At 43.1% G+C, this 17,308-nt stretch overlaps 2 protein-coding genes across 11 annotated transcripts in view; both read left to right on the top strand.

Annotated features, from left to right (window-relative positions):
* The first annotated feature begins 571 nt into the window (after positions 1 to 571).
* Positions 572 to 9,067, top strand: LOC135539921 (cyclic AMP-dependent transcription factor ATF-7-like). 7 transcript variants are annotated; one of them, XM_064966184.1, is made up of 13 exons: positions 572 to 630; positions 1,882 to 1,943; positions 2,073 to 2,169; positions 2,363 to 2,490; positions 2,630 to 2,752; positions 3,024 to 3,187; positions 3,267 to 3,360; positions 3,517 to 3,636; positions 3,858 to 4,055; positions 4,391 to 4,450; positions 4,618 to 4,806; positions 5,381 to 5,486; positions 6,678 to 9,067. In XM_064966184.1, exons 2-13 carry the CDS (start codon positions 1,896 to 1,898, stop codon positions 6,908 to 6,910), a joined length of 1,560 nt encoding a protein of 519 aa, XP_064822256.1. In that variant the 5' UTR covers positions 572 to 630; positions 1,882 to 1,895; the 3' UTR covers positions 6,911 to 9,067. The 7 variants fall into 7 exon arrangements, with proteins under 7 accessions (XP_064822256.1, XP_064822254.1, XP_064822255.1 ...); XM_064966182.1 differs by having other exon boundaries at positions 2,594 to 2,752; XM_064966183.1 differs by having other exon boundaries at positions 2,363 to 2,496.
* A 315-nt stretch (positions 9,068 to 9,382) lies between these two features.
* Positions 9,383 to 17,308, top strand: part of LOC135539919 (disco-interacting protein 2 homolog B-A-like) — a 106,624-nt gene continuing 98,698 nt past the window's right edge. For all 4 annotated transcript variants that reach the window (XM_064966178.1, XM_064966177.1, XM_064966176.1 and 1 more), the window contains exon 1: positions 9,383 to 9,624. In XM_064966178.1, the coding sequence (XP_064822250.1) occupies positions 9,540 to 9,624 (85 nt within the window). In that variant the 5' untranslated portion in view covers positions 9,383 to 9,539. The remainder of the gene's footprint in view (positions 9,625 to 17,308) is intronic.

Genomic DNA, 17,308 nt, shown 5'->3' with positions numbered 1-17,308 from the left:
GTCATTGTGTTGTGTACAATCATCTCATGCGGTTTAAACTAATGTAGCAGGCATAAGTGTATCCGTCCAGAGATCTGTATATAATGATGAGATGATCATGTCTCCGCCCTAACAATGGGAGTTGTTGTCCCAAAGAAAAGCACTGAGTTTATATTGGACATATTTGGGTGAAAGTGCCTTTTCTTTTCTTTGTTTAATAATCAGCACTGCTAAAACTAAAATGCTTTGCTTACAAATCTCCTTTAGGGCCCCCAAAAGGTTAGGGCCGGCCCTGAAAGGATTACCATACATAGGGACTGCAATTTTCCACAAATAGAAAATATTCTGCCATTATACATATGTGTAGGCTTGCATTTACATCAAGCATACAACATACAATGTATCATATTATGATGAAAATGTTATGAAAAACGCCGTGATTTGTAAATTGCAGGGCTCTCATCATTTATTTTTTGCAATTTGAGGACACATACAAACCGCCTCATGTTTACATAATCTCGGATTTTTCACCCCAGTAATCCTGTTACGTAAAAAATTGGACACTTTCACCTCTCGCGCGATTTCAACCCAACGCAGGCAGCGCAGTGTAGGAGTTCCAGCAGCAGAGAAGGGGAGAGGTAGGGACGTTGGGTGAGTTTGTAAACATTTGACTTGCTCGTGTTCCGATATCAAGATTTTACCAAATAGTCTTTGTCGGGGAACAGGTGTATTGACCGTCTGTCACATTTACCTTCCCCATCCTGAAATACTTATTTGACGCGCCTCGAATTGTGTCAGTGCTTTAACGTTAGCCTAGCCAGCTAACATAACGTTAGCTAGCTAACTAGCCTGTGTGTTCAGTACAATACCATCTAGCAAGGCGTTAGCTAGCAAGTTTTTAGCTGAAAAAAGGGGAAGGTAAAGAAAGCTAGCTAATTTAGCAAAGAGACCACCAAGAAGCCCTTTTAATTCGCTCGGCCGTTATTGCCAATGTGGTTGGTCTGCTGTAACCTTACTGCCTGTACCAAAACATCTCATGTGATGATGATGATGATGGCCTGTCAGATATTGCATAGTGAGGTCCATTCTTCGTCCTGTCTGACATTATGTTGCTAGCTAGCTATATCTAACTTGACGTGCTGTTGTGATCATTGGCCCATAGTTAGCCATCGTGCCCCTTGTTAGCTAACTAACTAGTTAGCAGAGTCTGTTAGGTAGTTTCTGTCTTAGTTGAGACCATATACACATTAAAACCAGGGTTGAGACAGTCGACAACGGCATGGTGCGTTAATTACGCAGATTCTGTTGCAAACCATTTTGAAACAGAATCCGTTTACTCCAAACGGAAAACGTTTTGCAACGAAAACGAGTTTATATTGTAAAATATTCAGCTTGGTTCCTCCCGGTTTAGTTCCGTTTGCTCCATTTGGTTCTTAAACGGTTTCCGTTGCAAGACGTAATGAATTCACCCCATGTGAACTGCGCTGTTTGTTGACAGTCAGCAGAGAGGAGGCCATTTAGCTAGGACAATAACGTTAGTAACTAAAATACGTATTTTACTATTCAAAAACACTAGCTAGTTAAGACTATCACATTTTGACTTGCCAGCTGGGACATATGTTTAACGTTTTGTCACCAAGAAAATTGTTCATGTCAGCTTTAATATATTTGTTTGATACTAACGTTAGCATTTTTCGTTTTTCTTCATTGTAGTGTTAACAAGGTGCTTTAGTTGGAAATACTGAACATGTAGGCAGTAGGAAATCCTTATGAATATCTATTTGTTAACCCTAATGTATTAGCCGATACAGCCTGTTTTTATTTTTTAATCTACCAAGATTTTAGAGGCAGAGACAAAATAACACTTTCATTCTCTTCCTTTCCCATACCTTTTCATTGCAGGCTCTTTGTGTGAGATGGGGGACGATCGACCTTTTGTGTGCACCGCCCCAGGCTGTGGACAGGTAGGGTCTAATTTACCCTCCTTTTCTCTTCACTCTCTTTTCCCACTCTCCCTCCTGTCTTTACAGATCTCGGATTTTAGGAGCCATCAGATTACTTTCACCAGTGACTTGCATTTTCTTTGTGTACAGAGATTTACCAATGAAGACCATCTGTCAGTCCACAAACATAAGCATGAGATGACCCTAAAATTTGGTCCTGCCAGAACTGACTCCGTCATCATCGCAGGTACTTACCTTTACTATTCCTAGAATTTCTCAATTTGACTGTATGAGAAAATTATGAGAGAAACATTTTTGTCTAGCTATCAAACCAACACCACCCTGTGTGGACAGATAAGCAATCTCTGTTGTTGACAGAGGGGATTTGCCTGCACTATGAAGCCTCTAAACCAGTGTCTCCTCTTTCTCTCGACCACCAGACCAGACCCCCACGCCCACCCGCTTCCTGAAGAACTGTGAGGAGGTGGGTCTGTTCAATGAGCTGGCCAGCTCCTTCGAACAGGAGTTCCGGAAGGCCCATGAGGACGACCAGAGGAACAAAAACCCGGTGAGGGTGAGGACGGTGGAGGGGATAGGATGGGTTTGGTTTTTAAACATGGGTAGTTTGACCAATTTATTAATGTTGTGTCTGATTGTTGGTCCCCACACAGCTCCCCACCCCTCATCTTCTTGCCCCACCCCTACAGACCCTGTCTGGGGTGAAGGAGGAGGATGAGGGGCCTCTGGAGGTTGACTCCTCCCCCCCAGGCAGTCCTGACTCCATCTCCAGCATGTCGGACAGTAGCAAGGAGCCAATGGGGAGAGGAAAGGTATGTCCTGGGGGCAGGGCGATCAGGTTGTATGGTTGAACAGACGAATCGATGTGTGTTCTTTCCTCTTGTCAAGTTTGCATGGTAACTTGGGTGAGAGAGAGAGTAAGGAACAGTGGTGAGTAAAGTAATCACTTAACTATGAGGCAAGTAAAGAAGATGTCAGCAAAAAGTAGACAATTAGTGGGTGTCTTAGTGTGTTCAGCTCAGCGGCCTGTAGTGTTCAACTACCACCTGGGTTTCTCTAACTGGATGTGATGTGTGTTGACAGGAGACTCTTCCTCCTCCACGGCCAGTGTTGAGCTCCACCACCACGCCAACCATTGTACGGCCTGGGTCCCTCCCCATTCACCTTGGTTACGACCCCCTGCACCCGACACTGCCGTCGCCGACTTCTGTCATCACACAAACCCCACCCTCCAACAGACAACTGGGGTGAGTCTAATCTACCAACAACTGTCTATATTTGTATTCTCTCTTGTCTATTTCATTTATACCAATCTCCTGTTCTCAGCTCTCCGACAGGCTCCTTCCCACTGGTAATGCATCTCCCCAACGGACAGACGGTCCCTCTCCTCCCCAGCCCAAATATGACCTCAGTCATATCTGTGAGAATCAATCACATTTACTTTAATGCCCTTTTTACATCGGCAGTTTTAGTGAAAGTAGTAGATGTCTAATTAACAATAACAGACTTGATAATGGCAGATATTGGTAAGTGTTATTTTGTCCTCATATTTAGTCTCTTCTTGTGTAATGTGTAGCTGGCGAGGCCATTTAATATGGTTCCCAACATCCCTGGGATTCCAGGCCCTCCGTTTGGTGGGACCAGCAGTGGCTCCTCCTCCCCATCTGGGTATAGTCTACACTCGGAGGCCAAGATGGTGAGAGGCGCATGCACTGGCGGACACACTACACACCACACACAAAGTTAAGGACCAAATAGCAGTGGGCCTACCCGTGGCAGTGGCAGGCACAGGGTTGCAAAGGGAGGCAATGTTACCAGTAACTGTTAATTACCAAAATAACTTGTAGTTTTGCAACCCTAGGAAGGCATGTTGTTGACATCTGTATGGCATTTCTCTGTGTCCATCCCTCTCTGTAGAGGCTGAAGGCGGTGCTGACCCAGCAACAGCATGGCCCGGGGGCTCAGAACGGGGCTGGAGGGGGCACAGGGGGGGTGGGAGAGGGCACAGGGGGGTTGGGAGGGGGGCCAGGTTCCAGCCCCGCTGTCCCTCAGAGACATGAGCAGAGCCAGCAACCCTCGCAGCATTCTGACACCCCCTCACCTGCACAGCCACAGGTAAAACGCATACATACTGATACAATAACTAAGGGTCAGGTGGAATCTGCTAGAGGCAGGGTGGCCCTTTATCTCCAGAAATGATAAAAATGCTGGAAAGAACACTGTACAAACTAAAAGCTTCTACAAACCATGTTTTGTCGATAAAATATGCTGGCAACTCTATAAAGGTATTGATAAGAGAACTTCTCTGCAGATTCCGTCTGACCCTATATATTTGGTAATGCATTATCTCATGTCGCTTGCATGTATTTGCGTACATTTTGTGCACAAACAGTGAATACAAAAATGCACAGGCACACTCATGCATATATGATTTACATATACTCACACAGCAAACCAGCAGTGGCTCCTCCTCTCCATTTGGGTATAGTCTACATTCAGAGGACATGATGGTGAGGCGTATACACGGGCACACTTTGAAATACACATTCAAATGCACTTTTACACACACACACACACACACACACACACACACACACAAGCTCACACTCTTGCATTTTCTCTCTCTCATGCACACACACCTAGTCCAAGGTATATAACACTCTCCCCGTCCCCCCAGGTATCCCCGGCCCAGCCCACCGGGGGTAGGAGGCGGCGGGGTGCGGAGGCCGACCCAGATGAGAGAAGGCAGCGCTTCCTGGAGAGGAACAGGGCGGCGGCGTCTCGCTGCCGACAGAAACGCAAGGTTTGGGTTGGCTCACTGGAAAGGAAGGCAGAGGACCTGGCTACCATGAACGTCTCTTTGACCGTGAGTCTACTGCACTATGACTATGACTGTAACTGGACCTAGACTGTAACTGTCTATTTGAGTCCGTTACAATAGACCATAAAAGGCAATGAGAAGGGCAAAGGCAATATGTAACTTTTTGGGCGACCTGACCAAATTCACAGTGACATATCTATAACTCACATTTCTTTCTCATTGAAAGCAAGTCTAAGAAGCGGCTGATCTGTTCTATGTGGTTTATTTCTATGCTTCCCATTCTTAATTTTTATTTTTGTCTTCCTTTTGGTTTTGTACACCAGTTGAAAATACAATATTTTTGGTTATGGAAAAGATATTTCACAGTGGTTTTAGATGGTACAATGATTCTCTACACTATACTTCCTTGTTTTGGCAACTATTAGAATTTTAGCAACCAGGAAATGGCAGAGTGATTTCTGCATAGTGCATCTTTAAAACCATGAACCTGTCTAAGCCCTAATATGATTCTTGTGCCCATGGGGTTTTGGTGTATGATTGTCAGTGGTTGAGAAGACAAATGTTGTGTATACATTGTCTTGTGTGTTCATGCCTATATGTGGTGTTCTGTTTCTATCAGAATGAAGTGGGTCTGCTGAGGAACGAGGTGACACAACTGAAACAGCTGCTACTGGCCCACAAAGACTGCCCTGTCACTGCCATGCAGAAGGCGGCTGCCTACTTAGGTAACTAAGACAACATACACTACATGACCAAAAGTATGTGGACACCAACTCGTCGAGCATCTCATTCCAAAATCATGGGCACGAATATTGAGTTGGTCCCCCTTTTGATGCTATAACAGCCTCCAATCTTCTGGGAAGGCTTTCTACTAGATGTTGGAATATAGCTGTGGGGACTTGCTTCCATTCAGCTTCCATTCAGCATTAGTGAGGTCAGGCACTGATGTTGGGCGATTAGGCTTGGCTCGCAGTCGGTGTTCCAATTCACCCCAAAGGTGTTTGATGAAGTTGAGGTCAGGCCAGTCAAGTTCTTACACACCAATCTCGACAAATCATTTCTGTATGGACTCGCTTTGTGGACTTTGTGCGTTGTCATGCTGAAACAGGAAAGGATCTTCCCCAAACTGTTGCTAGCTGGAAGCACAGAATCGTCTAGAATGTCATTGAATGCTGTAGCGTTAAGATTTCCCTTCATTGTAGCTAAAGGGCCTAGCCAAAACCATGAAAACAGCCCTAGACCATTCTTCTTCTTTCACCAAACTTTACAGTGAGCACTATGCATTGGGGCACGTTCTCCTGGCATCCACCAAAACCAAATTTGTCTGTCGGACTGCCAGATGGTGAAGCGTGATTCATCACTCCAGAGAATGCGTTTCCACTGCTCCAGAGTCCGATGGTGGCGAGCTTTACACGACTCCAGCTGACGCTTGGCATTGAACATGGTGATCTTAGGCTTGTTTGCGGCTGCTTGGCTATGGAAACCTATTTCATGAAGCTCCCGACGAACAGTTATTTGACGAACTGACTTGTTGGAAAGGTGGCATCCTATGACGGTGCCACGTTGAAAGGCACTGGGCTCTTCGGTAAGGCCATTCTACTGCCATTGTTTGTCTACGGAGAGTGCATGGCTGTGTGTTTGATTTTATACACTTGTCAGTGTGGCTGAAATAGCCAAATCCACTAATTTGAAGTATGTCCACATACTTTTGTGTATATATAGTATACATGAATCAACAATCAATCACACAAGTCTGTCATTCACTCCATCTGTTTGATTTTTAATTTAGCCTCATTTATCTGTTCCCAATCAACTTGTACATCCATTCACCTACCTACCGATCCAACTCATCCATCTAATCTATTGCTTGCCTGTCACCTCTCTTTAAGGGTGAATGTTTCTCTCTCTCTCTGTAGCTGCAGGAGGAGAGGAGAGCTCCAGGGATCTCCCCTCCGAGCCTACGGGCTCCACAGCCTTGGCCATCCAGCACGGGCCTTCGGCCCCTGACCCCAGCCCTGGTGCCATCACCGTCAACGGGCTGAGCGTATGCGCGGCTGAGGCAGTGGCCATGTCGGTCCTGGCCGGGATGGGGACGGCCCACCAGGGAGGGGTCCTCATGGCGCCACAGCCTCAGCCCGCCCCCAGATGATGCGCAAGGAGCCAATAAGAACATTAGGAGGCCGGACTGGTACAATTATGTGAGCGATTGAAAGGGACCTGATTTGAAATCTGAAATCCCACCAGTTGTTAATAGAAGGGGGGGGGGGTGAGAAGTACTGTCTCCAACCTATGCTCAAACCTTGGATACAGTGGCAGCCAGGAAAGGATGTTGGGAGTTGACATCCTGTCAAAGCCACACAAACCACCCACCCTACCCCCCAAACACACGCTCACAGCCAATGATAATCACTGAACATACTGAGTCGTCCCGCCCCTTTTGCCCCTTTTCTGATGGATCCCTGCTTGGAAGCACTGTCATTGCATATGTACATACTCACACCCCGTGACATACACACACTCGATCACTGAATGTAGTGTGTTTTTGTCTATTTGCAAATCTCCCCTGTCTACAGTGTAAATCTCTCCTTACATATTTATCTTCTTCATGCAGCTGTTAATCCATGGGGAAACTTTTTTTTTTAGGGCTGAATAAGCGTGAGATATTGTTTTCCCTTTGTCATGGAGTGAGCCAAAGTATGAGTATATTCAATGTCTGGCCTTTTTAAAAATTTGTATTATTATTGTTTTTTTTTAATAGGAATTCTGCATTCTGACAATGTGTATGAAACCCTTATTGACTGCATGGATATTAGAGGAGACTGATGAAGACCACTGTCTGTGCTGGTGTCTGCTCATTATTGCTGGTTTTTATCATACTGCTTTTCTCTCCCACTTTTTAAAGTGATATCAAATGACTGATGCAAACAATGACAATGTCCTAATATAACACTTGAAATGGTTAGGTTTTAGATTATACTTTATGTAGTAATCAACAAACTTTTCATTAGATTTATAAATCATTTACCCAGGCTAAGTTGAGGAAAAAGTAGTGCAATATATTTTTATATTCAAAACAAATATTAATGTTCCTGCATTTAGCTAAAACGTGTGTAGTGAATACAGTGGTAGAATGGTTTGTTCTAATTCAATGAAAACCAATTACATTCTAAATGATAAGAGAAAATGTAAACCTACGACATATTCTTGAATGCAAATCTCCATTAGGGGACATCTATATGAAGATCATGTCCTACTCTCGGGTTAAAGATCATGTCCTACTCTCGGGTGCTTTCCAACATTTAAAAAACTATACTGTCTTTTGGAGTATATCACTTTTGTAAGACACGTCACTGAAATATTTGTTATGAAATGTCATTGAGTGATGTCTTTTTTTTTCACATTTTGTGTTGCGGAATACCTTGTTTGTTTCATCTTTTTTTAACATGTCAATGCTCTATTCATCATTTTGTTATTGCTATAACTGAACCCTGCGGCACGTTACCTTTCCCCTCGTGTTCTGTCAAGAGGATGGATATGTCTGTCTTCAACAGTGAACCCAGGGTGTAACCTCCCACAAACTATTATGGAATTTGTCTCCAATCCGTCGAGAGGGTGTTTTTGCCCAAAATAATTACACCTCAAGGCGGGGGAAATTTAACTTGTGTATAGTCTCAACTAATGAAAGATCTCCGGCAAAATAAATAAGTTACTGGCAACAAGGGGTTTAGGTTAATCTTTTTCATGCTTAGTATCTAAGTGCCTATCCCCTTGGTATAGAGCTCCATGACAGTAGGAGCAGAAGCTGTCTGATGTGCTCAGGGATTAGGATGGGCTGGTGGCATACGTGTACACAACAAGCACAGGAAACGAGAAGGCTTCTGTATGTCAGAGAGCAAGCTAGACCTTGCGTGTGACTGTGTATAGAGCGTAAGGGGAGAATCCTAACTTCCACTAAATTGATTTTTCACTAAGTCTCCCACTGACATGAATGCATGACTAAGTGAACATTGACTTGTGGAATTTAGAATTAGCCTCTAAAATTGTGTTCCAGACATTTGTGTGATGTTAGTATGTTCATCTTGTCATGAAATTGCAATAGTTGACTGACCGATATTATGGACCATAGTTTCATAAAAAGTAGCCCAGTGTGTGTTCAGTCAGTGATGTGTGAAATGTTCATAAACATTCATTTTCCATACAGCAGGATTCACCAACTGGTGGGCCGAATTTGAAATGTGGGTGGTTTTATTTGACCCCCAAAGTTTTTTTGATTGTTCATAGTCTGACATAAAAGACTGTAAAAACACCAGGAAATCAACTCCAGTGATTTTAATTTAAGAAATCTGTTCCCACGCATAATAGAGAGACACGTGATTGTATACAAATGTAAGCAATGTTTGAAATGATTGTCAAACATCTATTTGGGTTTATTGCTGGCAATTTGCAGTCTACAAATGATTTGTAATTATGTTCCGGCCCCTCACCAACCGCTCAAGAAAATATAGTTGATGGCTGAATCTAGTTGATGATCCCTGCCATACAGTAACGCCAGGGGGAGCAGGCAGTCTATTGATTGATTTCATGCTCCAGTCACAACCATTAACATCAGACATGGTCATGTGACAGATTCCTTTGGTGAGTTGTTCATTGCTCACAGTTATGGCGGTGTTAGGGAGTCGAAAGGATGGAGTACTGTCTTGATTTTTGCTTTTCTCGTTGATTCAGGAACTTGTCACCACTTTTAATTTCTTAACATTCTACGTTTTATTCCTGCAACGATGGCGGACCGAGGCGTGGATATGTTGGCACTGCCGAAAGAGGTCAAGGACCAATTGGCGGAGTTGGATTTGGAACTGTCCGAAGGTAAGGATTTTAGACGGGGGAAAGAGAGATCGGTGTTGTGTCCCGTAAATGCTCCTACGTGTGTGTCCCAGATAAAAACAACAACAATCACCCGTCCGCTGTCAGTGGTGAGAACTGCAGTCTATAACCGGGCAAGCACGACTCCCTCCCCCTGCTATGTTGCCGCGGAGAATAAAAACACTGACCTATTTTAATTTGATTAGCTACTGTAGTTAATGTAATCAAAATACCATCGTTATTATTTTCGCCTAGTGTTGGCATAGTGTTTTTGAGGAATGAGGATAATAGAGATGACTATTTTATTGGATAAGGCTTTTGATGTATTAACTGTATGATACTATGTATAGCTTATGGCTGGATTTTTTTAAAAATAAGGTTTGTTGTTTATTTATACTTTACATAATACTTACCATCAGTGGTAACCATAGCTTTCAACATTAACACAATCTTCCAATTTGCTTTGCAGAGTCAGTGCATTTTTCTCTAGTAGCTGGGATAAAAATTGCCTTCATGTAATTTACAGTGTAAAAAAGGAGATCATAGAGGTTTTCCTCTTGTCAGAAATTAGGTCAAGGCTCTCTTCCTCATCACATAGTTATTGTGTCTGTTTCTCAAGCGATAGTGCTGTTGAAATTATGTTGCACGTTCTATAGACCGACAAGGCTGTCGACTGCTAAACTCTCTTGTTAATGTGGGAATTCAGCGTTTGCCTTGTTTTCACTAAAAATAAATAATATGGTGTTATGCAAGTCTCCTCCTTGGTGGGTGAATCACAGTGTTGCTGGATCTGTGCCATGCGGTTCAAAGCACCCCTGGGGTGCATGGGTAATGTAATGTTTCAGTTTTGCAGAGGAAGGAGAGAGAACGTGTGTGATGGAAAAGTAGAGTTACCATTGGTGACTGACTTACTGAAGTCAATTCTCTCCCTGAATCTGCTCCCCTGTCCCCACTGTGTGAACATTGAATAATAGTACAGTTTCACACTGTGCCTATTGAGCTCTTCACAGCTTACCGCTGAAACGCATGACTCCATGGAGTCATCATGGATTCCGACTGTCCAGGTCTCACCCAGACACAGTTGGATGATTGAAACTGAAACAGGAGACCAGGTGTGGAGAAACATTTTCAGTCATTTTCCAAGGCCTCCATACTATTCTGCCACCACCAGACCTATGGCCGTGGGTCCTGGCACTTGGGATTTTCCATCAAATCTGCTGAGTATAATTTCAAAATGTGTTTTATTTGATACTAAAAAAAAGTTACTTTTGTCACTACTCACCTGTAATAATCATTCAAGAGTTGCTTTCTGAAACGTCTCAATGTAAGGACATTAGCCTAACAAGAGAATCATAGTAGAATCAAATAGCCTGTGCACATCATCAAACACAGCCCCCCTGGGATACAGCCACAAAGATGGCCTCTCAGTGGTTACAAACTAATCAAAACAACTCCCTCAACAACATGGTCTCAGAGCATTTCGTATTAGTCTCTATGTAAATCCGAGACACTCCATTTAGTACATGTTACGTTTTGTATGGTATCTATTCATTTGTGGATGTCCATCATCCATTTCGTACGATGTGTTACGAATTACAATTTGCACGATATGTTACGAATTACAAAATGTACAATATGTTACTAATTCCAATTTGTTGTGACTAACGTTAGCTAGGTAGCTAACATTAATGTTAGCTAGCTCTAGGGGTTAGGGTTAACTAACATGCTAAGTAGTTGCAAAGTAGCTAAAAAATAGTAAGTCGTTTCTAATTATCTAAAATGCTAAAGTTCTCTGTGATGAGATCCAAACACGCAACCTTATGGTTGCTAGACGTCCATGTTATAGGCCAACTCATTCACCCCGATTAACCACCCTCCTTCTGTTTTTGCCTTAAGTAACCTATCTTATGTAACCAAACCAAACGTAACATATCATACTAATTTGAGTGTCCCAGATTTACGTTTACTATGTTGCTTCTAGCTGTTACTGAGACCAGTCTGCTCAAAAAGATGTGTGAAATCTATTTTACATTGATCAAATCAATTAGATTGGGCTGTTTAATATGTCACAGGGCACTTCTGAAAAAGTATGAGTGATGGAGAAGCCTTAATTCACTGTTACAAATGGTGGGTGAACTCACTTCTACTTGTGGTCTCGTTTAATAATAGACAGCAATTAACAGTTTGGTTAGTGACGGTTCGGAGTAGTGCTGCTCTCCTTAGGATCACACACACAGATGGAGAGAGAACAGACAGGAGTACCTATCTATTAATAATAATGGCATGCTATATAAACAGATGTACTGCATAAACAGACTGTCTCTAGTTTTCTGCTGTGTGTGCAAATTGAGTGTAAATGTTCGAGTGTGTCGTTGTGTGGCATACACTGGTTTTTATTTTTTTTATTGCTAGTTTTTTTTTTGTAGTAGTAGGCCTATACAACTCTACTACTCAACTGTAAATGCCAGCTTGCTGTATGCTTATTTGTCTGTTGTCCTCGGACATTTAGAGCAGTAGTTAACTACCCCTGTTAAGACCTACCAGCTCCTCGTGTAGGCCTATCACTTGACAATCTCTGTAGTTACATTAACAGACAGTGTAGGCTTATTAAAATGTAGCCTAGATACATGTTTATTAGGATACATTGTACTTTGAGTGTTGAAATGGCCTGTTGTTGTGGTGTTATGGCTCAAGTTTGAGGTGTTTGTTTATTCCTGCCCATCAGTCCTGTAGCTCTCAGCTAGTCCACTGACTCCTCACACACATAATCCATTTTGAGCCCCAGCAGCACTTAACACCCAACGATTGATTCACCACAAAGAGAAGCCTGTCTCATTATTCCATCCACACTGAGCTATGACCAGATGGCCAGACCGGAGTAGCCATGTTTGTAGTTCCATCAGCCTGCTGGTGGTTGTAGTTTAACTGTAGCTAGTATCATACAGTACATGAATTGGATCAGTTGAGACTGGAGTCAGTAAAGGCTTCAGTAGCACAACAACTCAATAAAAACTCCAAACCCCCAGTGCGGCCATCATTCAACTGAACGTCTCTGTCACAGTGGCGAACAACAGTCTTTTTATTTTATTTTTCCTCTACCTTTATTTAACCAGGTAGGCCAGTTGAGAACAAGTTTTCATTTACAACTGTGACCTGGCCAAGATAAAGCAAAGCAGTGCAACACAAACAACACAGTTACACATGGGATAAACAAACGTACAGTCAATAACACACTAGAAAAAAAAATATCAAAGCTGTTGCTGTAAACACATAGCCTACTCTCTACTATCTATCTTTTGGGAAGTACTTTATCAGTATTATGCACCAAAACACATCATCTATTTTAATGGACTGCCAGTACATTTCCATTTATATGCAGTAGTAGCAGTCTATCCGGAGTCTTCTTAATGTTTCTCATGCATATCCTTTACATTTCTAACAATCAGCCCATTGTTGTCACTTTGTCCCAAAGACGGGACTCCCATGGCAACAAATATAGGAAATATGCACAATTGCCGTGGTGGTGGATTATGTGCGTGTTTGCGCACGTGTGTGCGTGCGTGTGCGTGCGTGCATCTGACACTGGGAAGTAGATAAAGGGCCTCATTGCCAAAATCCTGAATTATCCCTTTAAGGTCTCCCCTACACCCAGCTCTAACCCCGGTGACTGTGGGGACACAATGGTAGCCATTGAGAGGATCAAAGCCATGCTGGCTGGAAGCTCAGCTGGAATTCAAAATGCTCAACCACAACCCTTTATGTGTTTTAAGCTGCTAAAATGAACTGTATGTGTGTGTGAAAGTAAGCTAGCTGTACAGCTACTGTAAATGACTACTTCACACACACACACACACAATGTGTGCCCCTTTGCCTGGTTTTTGTGTCTCCTGCCTTGTCTCCAAGGTCTGTGTGTATAGTGTGGTGTAATGCTCTGATAAGAGCTGAGTGAATGGGATTCCCTTTGCTTTGCTCTGAGCCCTGTCTCAGTGTGGACTAATAGTGACTCGTGAGTGTTTGTCCAGTCGTGTGTTTGTGTGTGTGTGTACTGTCTGTTGATGTGGGGAGGAGAGGCAGGTTTTTCAGCACAGCAGCCTGTTCAGTGCTGAGTGGAGAAGGGGAGAAAAAGAGAGAGAGAGACAGTTGGGGGAGAGAGAGAGAGATTACGGTCGTGTCTGCGTCTCCCAATCTAGGTCACAGAGCATCAGGAGGCAACACGCCTGGCTCATTTAGCCCTCGGAGTCACAGTGGGCCAGTACTGCTGCTGGGGATCTCTCTATCTCGCTCACTCTCTCTCTCTCTCTCTCTCTCTCGTGCTCTCTGTTGCTTACATTCTCGGACACTCATTCTTCTATCCCTCACTCATCCTCTCTCTCTCTCTCTCTGATGCTCGGTTGCTTGTTTTCTATCTCGCTTAACCCTCTCTCTCCCACTGTCTATCCATGGCTCTGTCGCTCATTCCCTCTCTCTGTCTATCTCTACATCTGATATGCTTTCTCTATGGCTCTCTCCTTTCTCAGCCTTTCTCTCCTTCCTACCCTGCACTTCATCACCATAAACAAGGCAGTGTAGAATGGGGACTATGTGTATGTTGGGGATTGTAGCCAAAATGTAGCTTCTGCGTCAGTGTCCTCAGTGTGTTGGCCACAGATACACACAGGGCAGGAAGATGCTTCAGACTATCCATTGAAAAGCTCATTAACTGTAACTGAGGGGCTGTGCACTGATCTCTGACCATAGTTAAAGGTCAGCAATGACCAATAGAGAAGGAAGCACAGATTCAGTGTGTGGCACATATTGTAGAACAACAGTCTGATATTGGCAGAGATCTGCAGAAATGTCCAGAGAAGTTCTCCATTTTGGAAATGAAACATTTGTGTTACATAATAGGATGCACCTCACGCTCAACTCTCTCTCTCTCTCTCTCTCTCTCTCTTCAGAGAGTTCCTCTCTGTCCAGTGTCTGTGTTCTTTTGCCCATCTTAATATTTTATTTTTATTGGCCAGTCTGAGATAGGGCTTTTTCTTTGTAACTCTGCCAGGAAGGCCAGCATCCCAGTCGCCTCTTCACTGTTGACGTTGAGACTGGTGTTTTGCGGGTACTATTTAATGAAGCTGCCAGTTGAGGACTTGTGAGACGTCTGTTTCTCAAAGTAGACACTCTAATGTAATTGTCCTCTTGCTCAGTTGTGCACCGGGGCCTTCCACTCCTCTTTCTATTCTGTTTAGAGCCAGCTGTTCTGCGAAGGGAGTAGGGCACAGCATTATACGAGATCTTCAGTTTCTTGGCAATTTCTCGCATGGAATAGCCTTCATTTCTCAGAACAAGAATAGACTGATGAGTTTCAGAAGAAAGGTCTTTGTTTCTAGTCATTTCGAGCCTGTAATCGAACCCACACATGCTGATGCTCCACATACTCAACTAATCTAAAGAAGGCCAGTTTTATTGCTTCTTTAATCAGAACAACAGTTTTCAGCTGTGCTAACATAATTGCAAAAGGATTTTCTAATCAATTAGCCTTTTAAAATGATAAACTTGGATTAGCTAACACAACGTGTCATTGGAACACAGGAGTGATGGTTGCTAATAATTGGCCTCTGTATGCCTATGTAGATATTCCATTAAAAATCTGCCATTTCCAGCTACAATATTCATTTACAACATTAACAATGTCTACACTTTATTTCTGATAAATCTGATGTTATTTTAATGGACAAAAAATGTGATTTTCTTTAAAAAAACAAGGGCATTTCTACGTGATAATAAGTGTAATAATAATCAATAATTTTGCTCTTTATTTAACCATCTTACAGATAAAATATTACTTGTGAAAATTGTGAATAACTCACCACATGTTAATGAGAAGGGTGTGCTTGAAAGGATGCACATAACTCTACAATGTTGTGTTGGAGAGGGTCTGTCTTAAATAATTTTCCACACACAGCCTGTGCCTGTTTTTAGTTTTCATGCTAGTGAGGGCCGAGAATTCACTCTCACATGCGTGCTTGCAAAGGGCACCAGTGTCTTAACAGCGCTATTTGCCCAAGGCAGGATACTCTGAGTGCAGCCCAAACCAGAAGTCTGTCAGTGGCTTCTGATTAAATTACATTTTCACAGAACCGCTTGTTGCAATTTCGATGAAGCTCTCTTGTTCAGATATCGGTAAGAGGACTGGATGCAGGGCATGAAAGGGATAACGAATCCAGTTGTTTGTGTCATCCGTTTTGGGAAACTACCTGCGTACCCAACTCACTCAGGTGCTTCGCTATATCACATTTGACATTGTCCGTAAGTATATTACATATATGGATGAGTAATGCAAGATATGTAAACATCATTATTAAAGTGGCATTTAATAAAGTGGCTAGTGATCTATTTATTAAAGTGTCCAATGCTGTCAAGTCTGTATTGTAGGCAGCAGCCTCTCTGTGTTCGTGATTGCTGTTTAGCAGTCTGATGGCCTTGTGATAGAAGCTTTTTTTCAGTCTCTCGGTCCCAGCTTTGATGCACCTGTACTGACCTCGCCTTCTGGATGGTAGTGGGGTGAGTAGGTTGTTGTCCTTGATTATCATTTTGGCCTTCCTGTGACAGCAAGTGCTGTAGGTGTCCTGGAGGGCAGGTAGTTTTCCCCTGGTGATGCGTTGTGCAAACTACACCACCCTCTGGAGAGCCCTGCGGTTGTGGGTGGTGCAGTTGCCATACCAGGTGGTGATACAGCCCAACAGGATGCTCTCAATTGTGCATCTGTAAAAGTTTGAGGGTTTTAGATGACAAGCCCAATTTCTTCAGCCTCCTGAGGTTGAAGAGGCGCTGTTGCGCTTTCTTCACCACTCTGTCTGTGTGGGTCGACCATTTCAGTTTGTCCGTGATGTGTACTCCAAGACAGAGAGAAAGAGATGTTAGCCATGAGCCCAGTTCACTGATGTACTCTGAATTATGGAGCTGAGTCACTTCTGCCGCAGTACACGGAGTTAATCTGCAGATCCCTTACCCTCATGTCAACGAGCCTACTGTGCCTGTTAGCGTTAGCTAATGTTTATACCGCACTAGTTGTCTTTACATTATACAGTCTTTTCAGTACGTTACAGTATGAATTATAGGCCAACATGGCATTAGTTTAGTGTTGTAGGCCTATAGCATGACTTAGCAGTCTTAGACAGTGCATGGCATGGAGAATGCTACATGTATGGCACATACAGTGGGGAGAACAATTATTTGATACACTGACGATTTTGCAGTTTTTCCTACTTACAAAGCATGTAGAGGTCTAATTTTTTTTTTAGCATAGGTACACTTCAACTGTGAGAGACAGAATCTAAAAATCCAGAAAATCACATTTGTATGATTTTTAAGTAATTAATTTGCATTTTATTGCATGACCTAAGTATTTGATACATCAGAAAAGCAGAACTTAATATTTGGTAAAGAAACCTTTGTTTGCAATTACAGAGGTCATATGTTTCCTGTAGTTCTTGACCAGGTTTGCACACACTGCAGCAGGGATTTTGGCCCACTCCTCCATACAGACCTTCTCCAGATCCTTCAGGTTTCGGGGCTGTCGCTGGGCAATACGGACTTTCAGCTCCCTCCAAAGATTTTTTTATTGGGTTCAGGTCTGGAGACTGGCTAGGCCACTCCAGGACATTGAGATGCTTCTTACGGAGCCACTCCTTAGTTGCCCTGGCTGTGT

This window comes from Oncorhynchus masou, chromosome 5, assembly GCF_036934945.1.
Source record: "Oncorhynchus masou masou isolate Uvic2021 chromosome 5, UVic_Omas_1.1, whole genome shotgun sequence".
Classification (NCBI taxonomy): Eukaryota; Metazoa; Chordata; class Actinopteri; order Salmoniformes; family Salmonidae; genus Oncorhynchus; species Oncorhynchus masou.
The sequence above is the reverse complement of the archived record's forward strand: the minus strand, read 5'-3'. Positions and strand labels throughout refer to the sequence as shown.

Bases quoted from the DNA above. Each gene is read 5' to 3' on its own strand.
- LOC135539921 (XM_064966181.1), top strand. From the start codon at position 1,896: ATGGGGGACGATCGACCTTTTGTGTGCACCGCCCCAGGCTGTGGACAG. The intron at 3,361-3,516 runs GTGAGAATCAAT...TGTAATGTGTAG, and splicing joins ATATGACCTCAGTCATATCT to CTGGCGAGGCCATTTAATAT. The intron at 4,451-4,617 runs GTGAGGCGTATA...CCGTCCCCCCAG, and splicing joins TACATTCAGAGGACATGATG to GTATCCCCGGCCCAGCCCAC.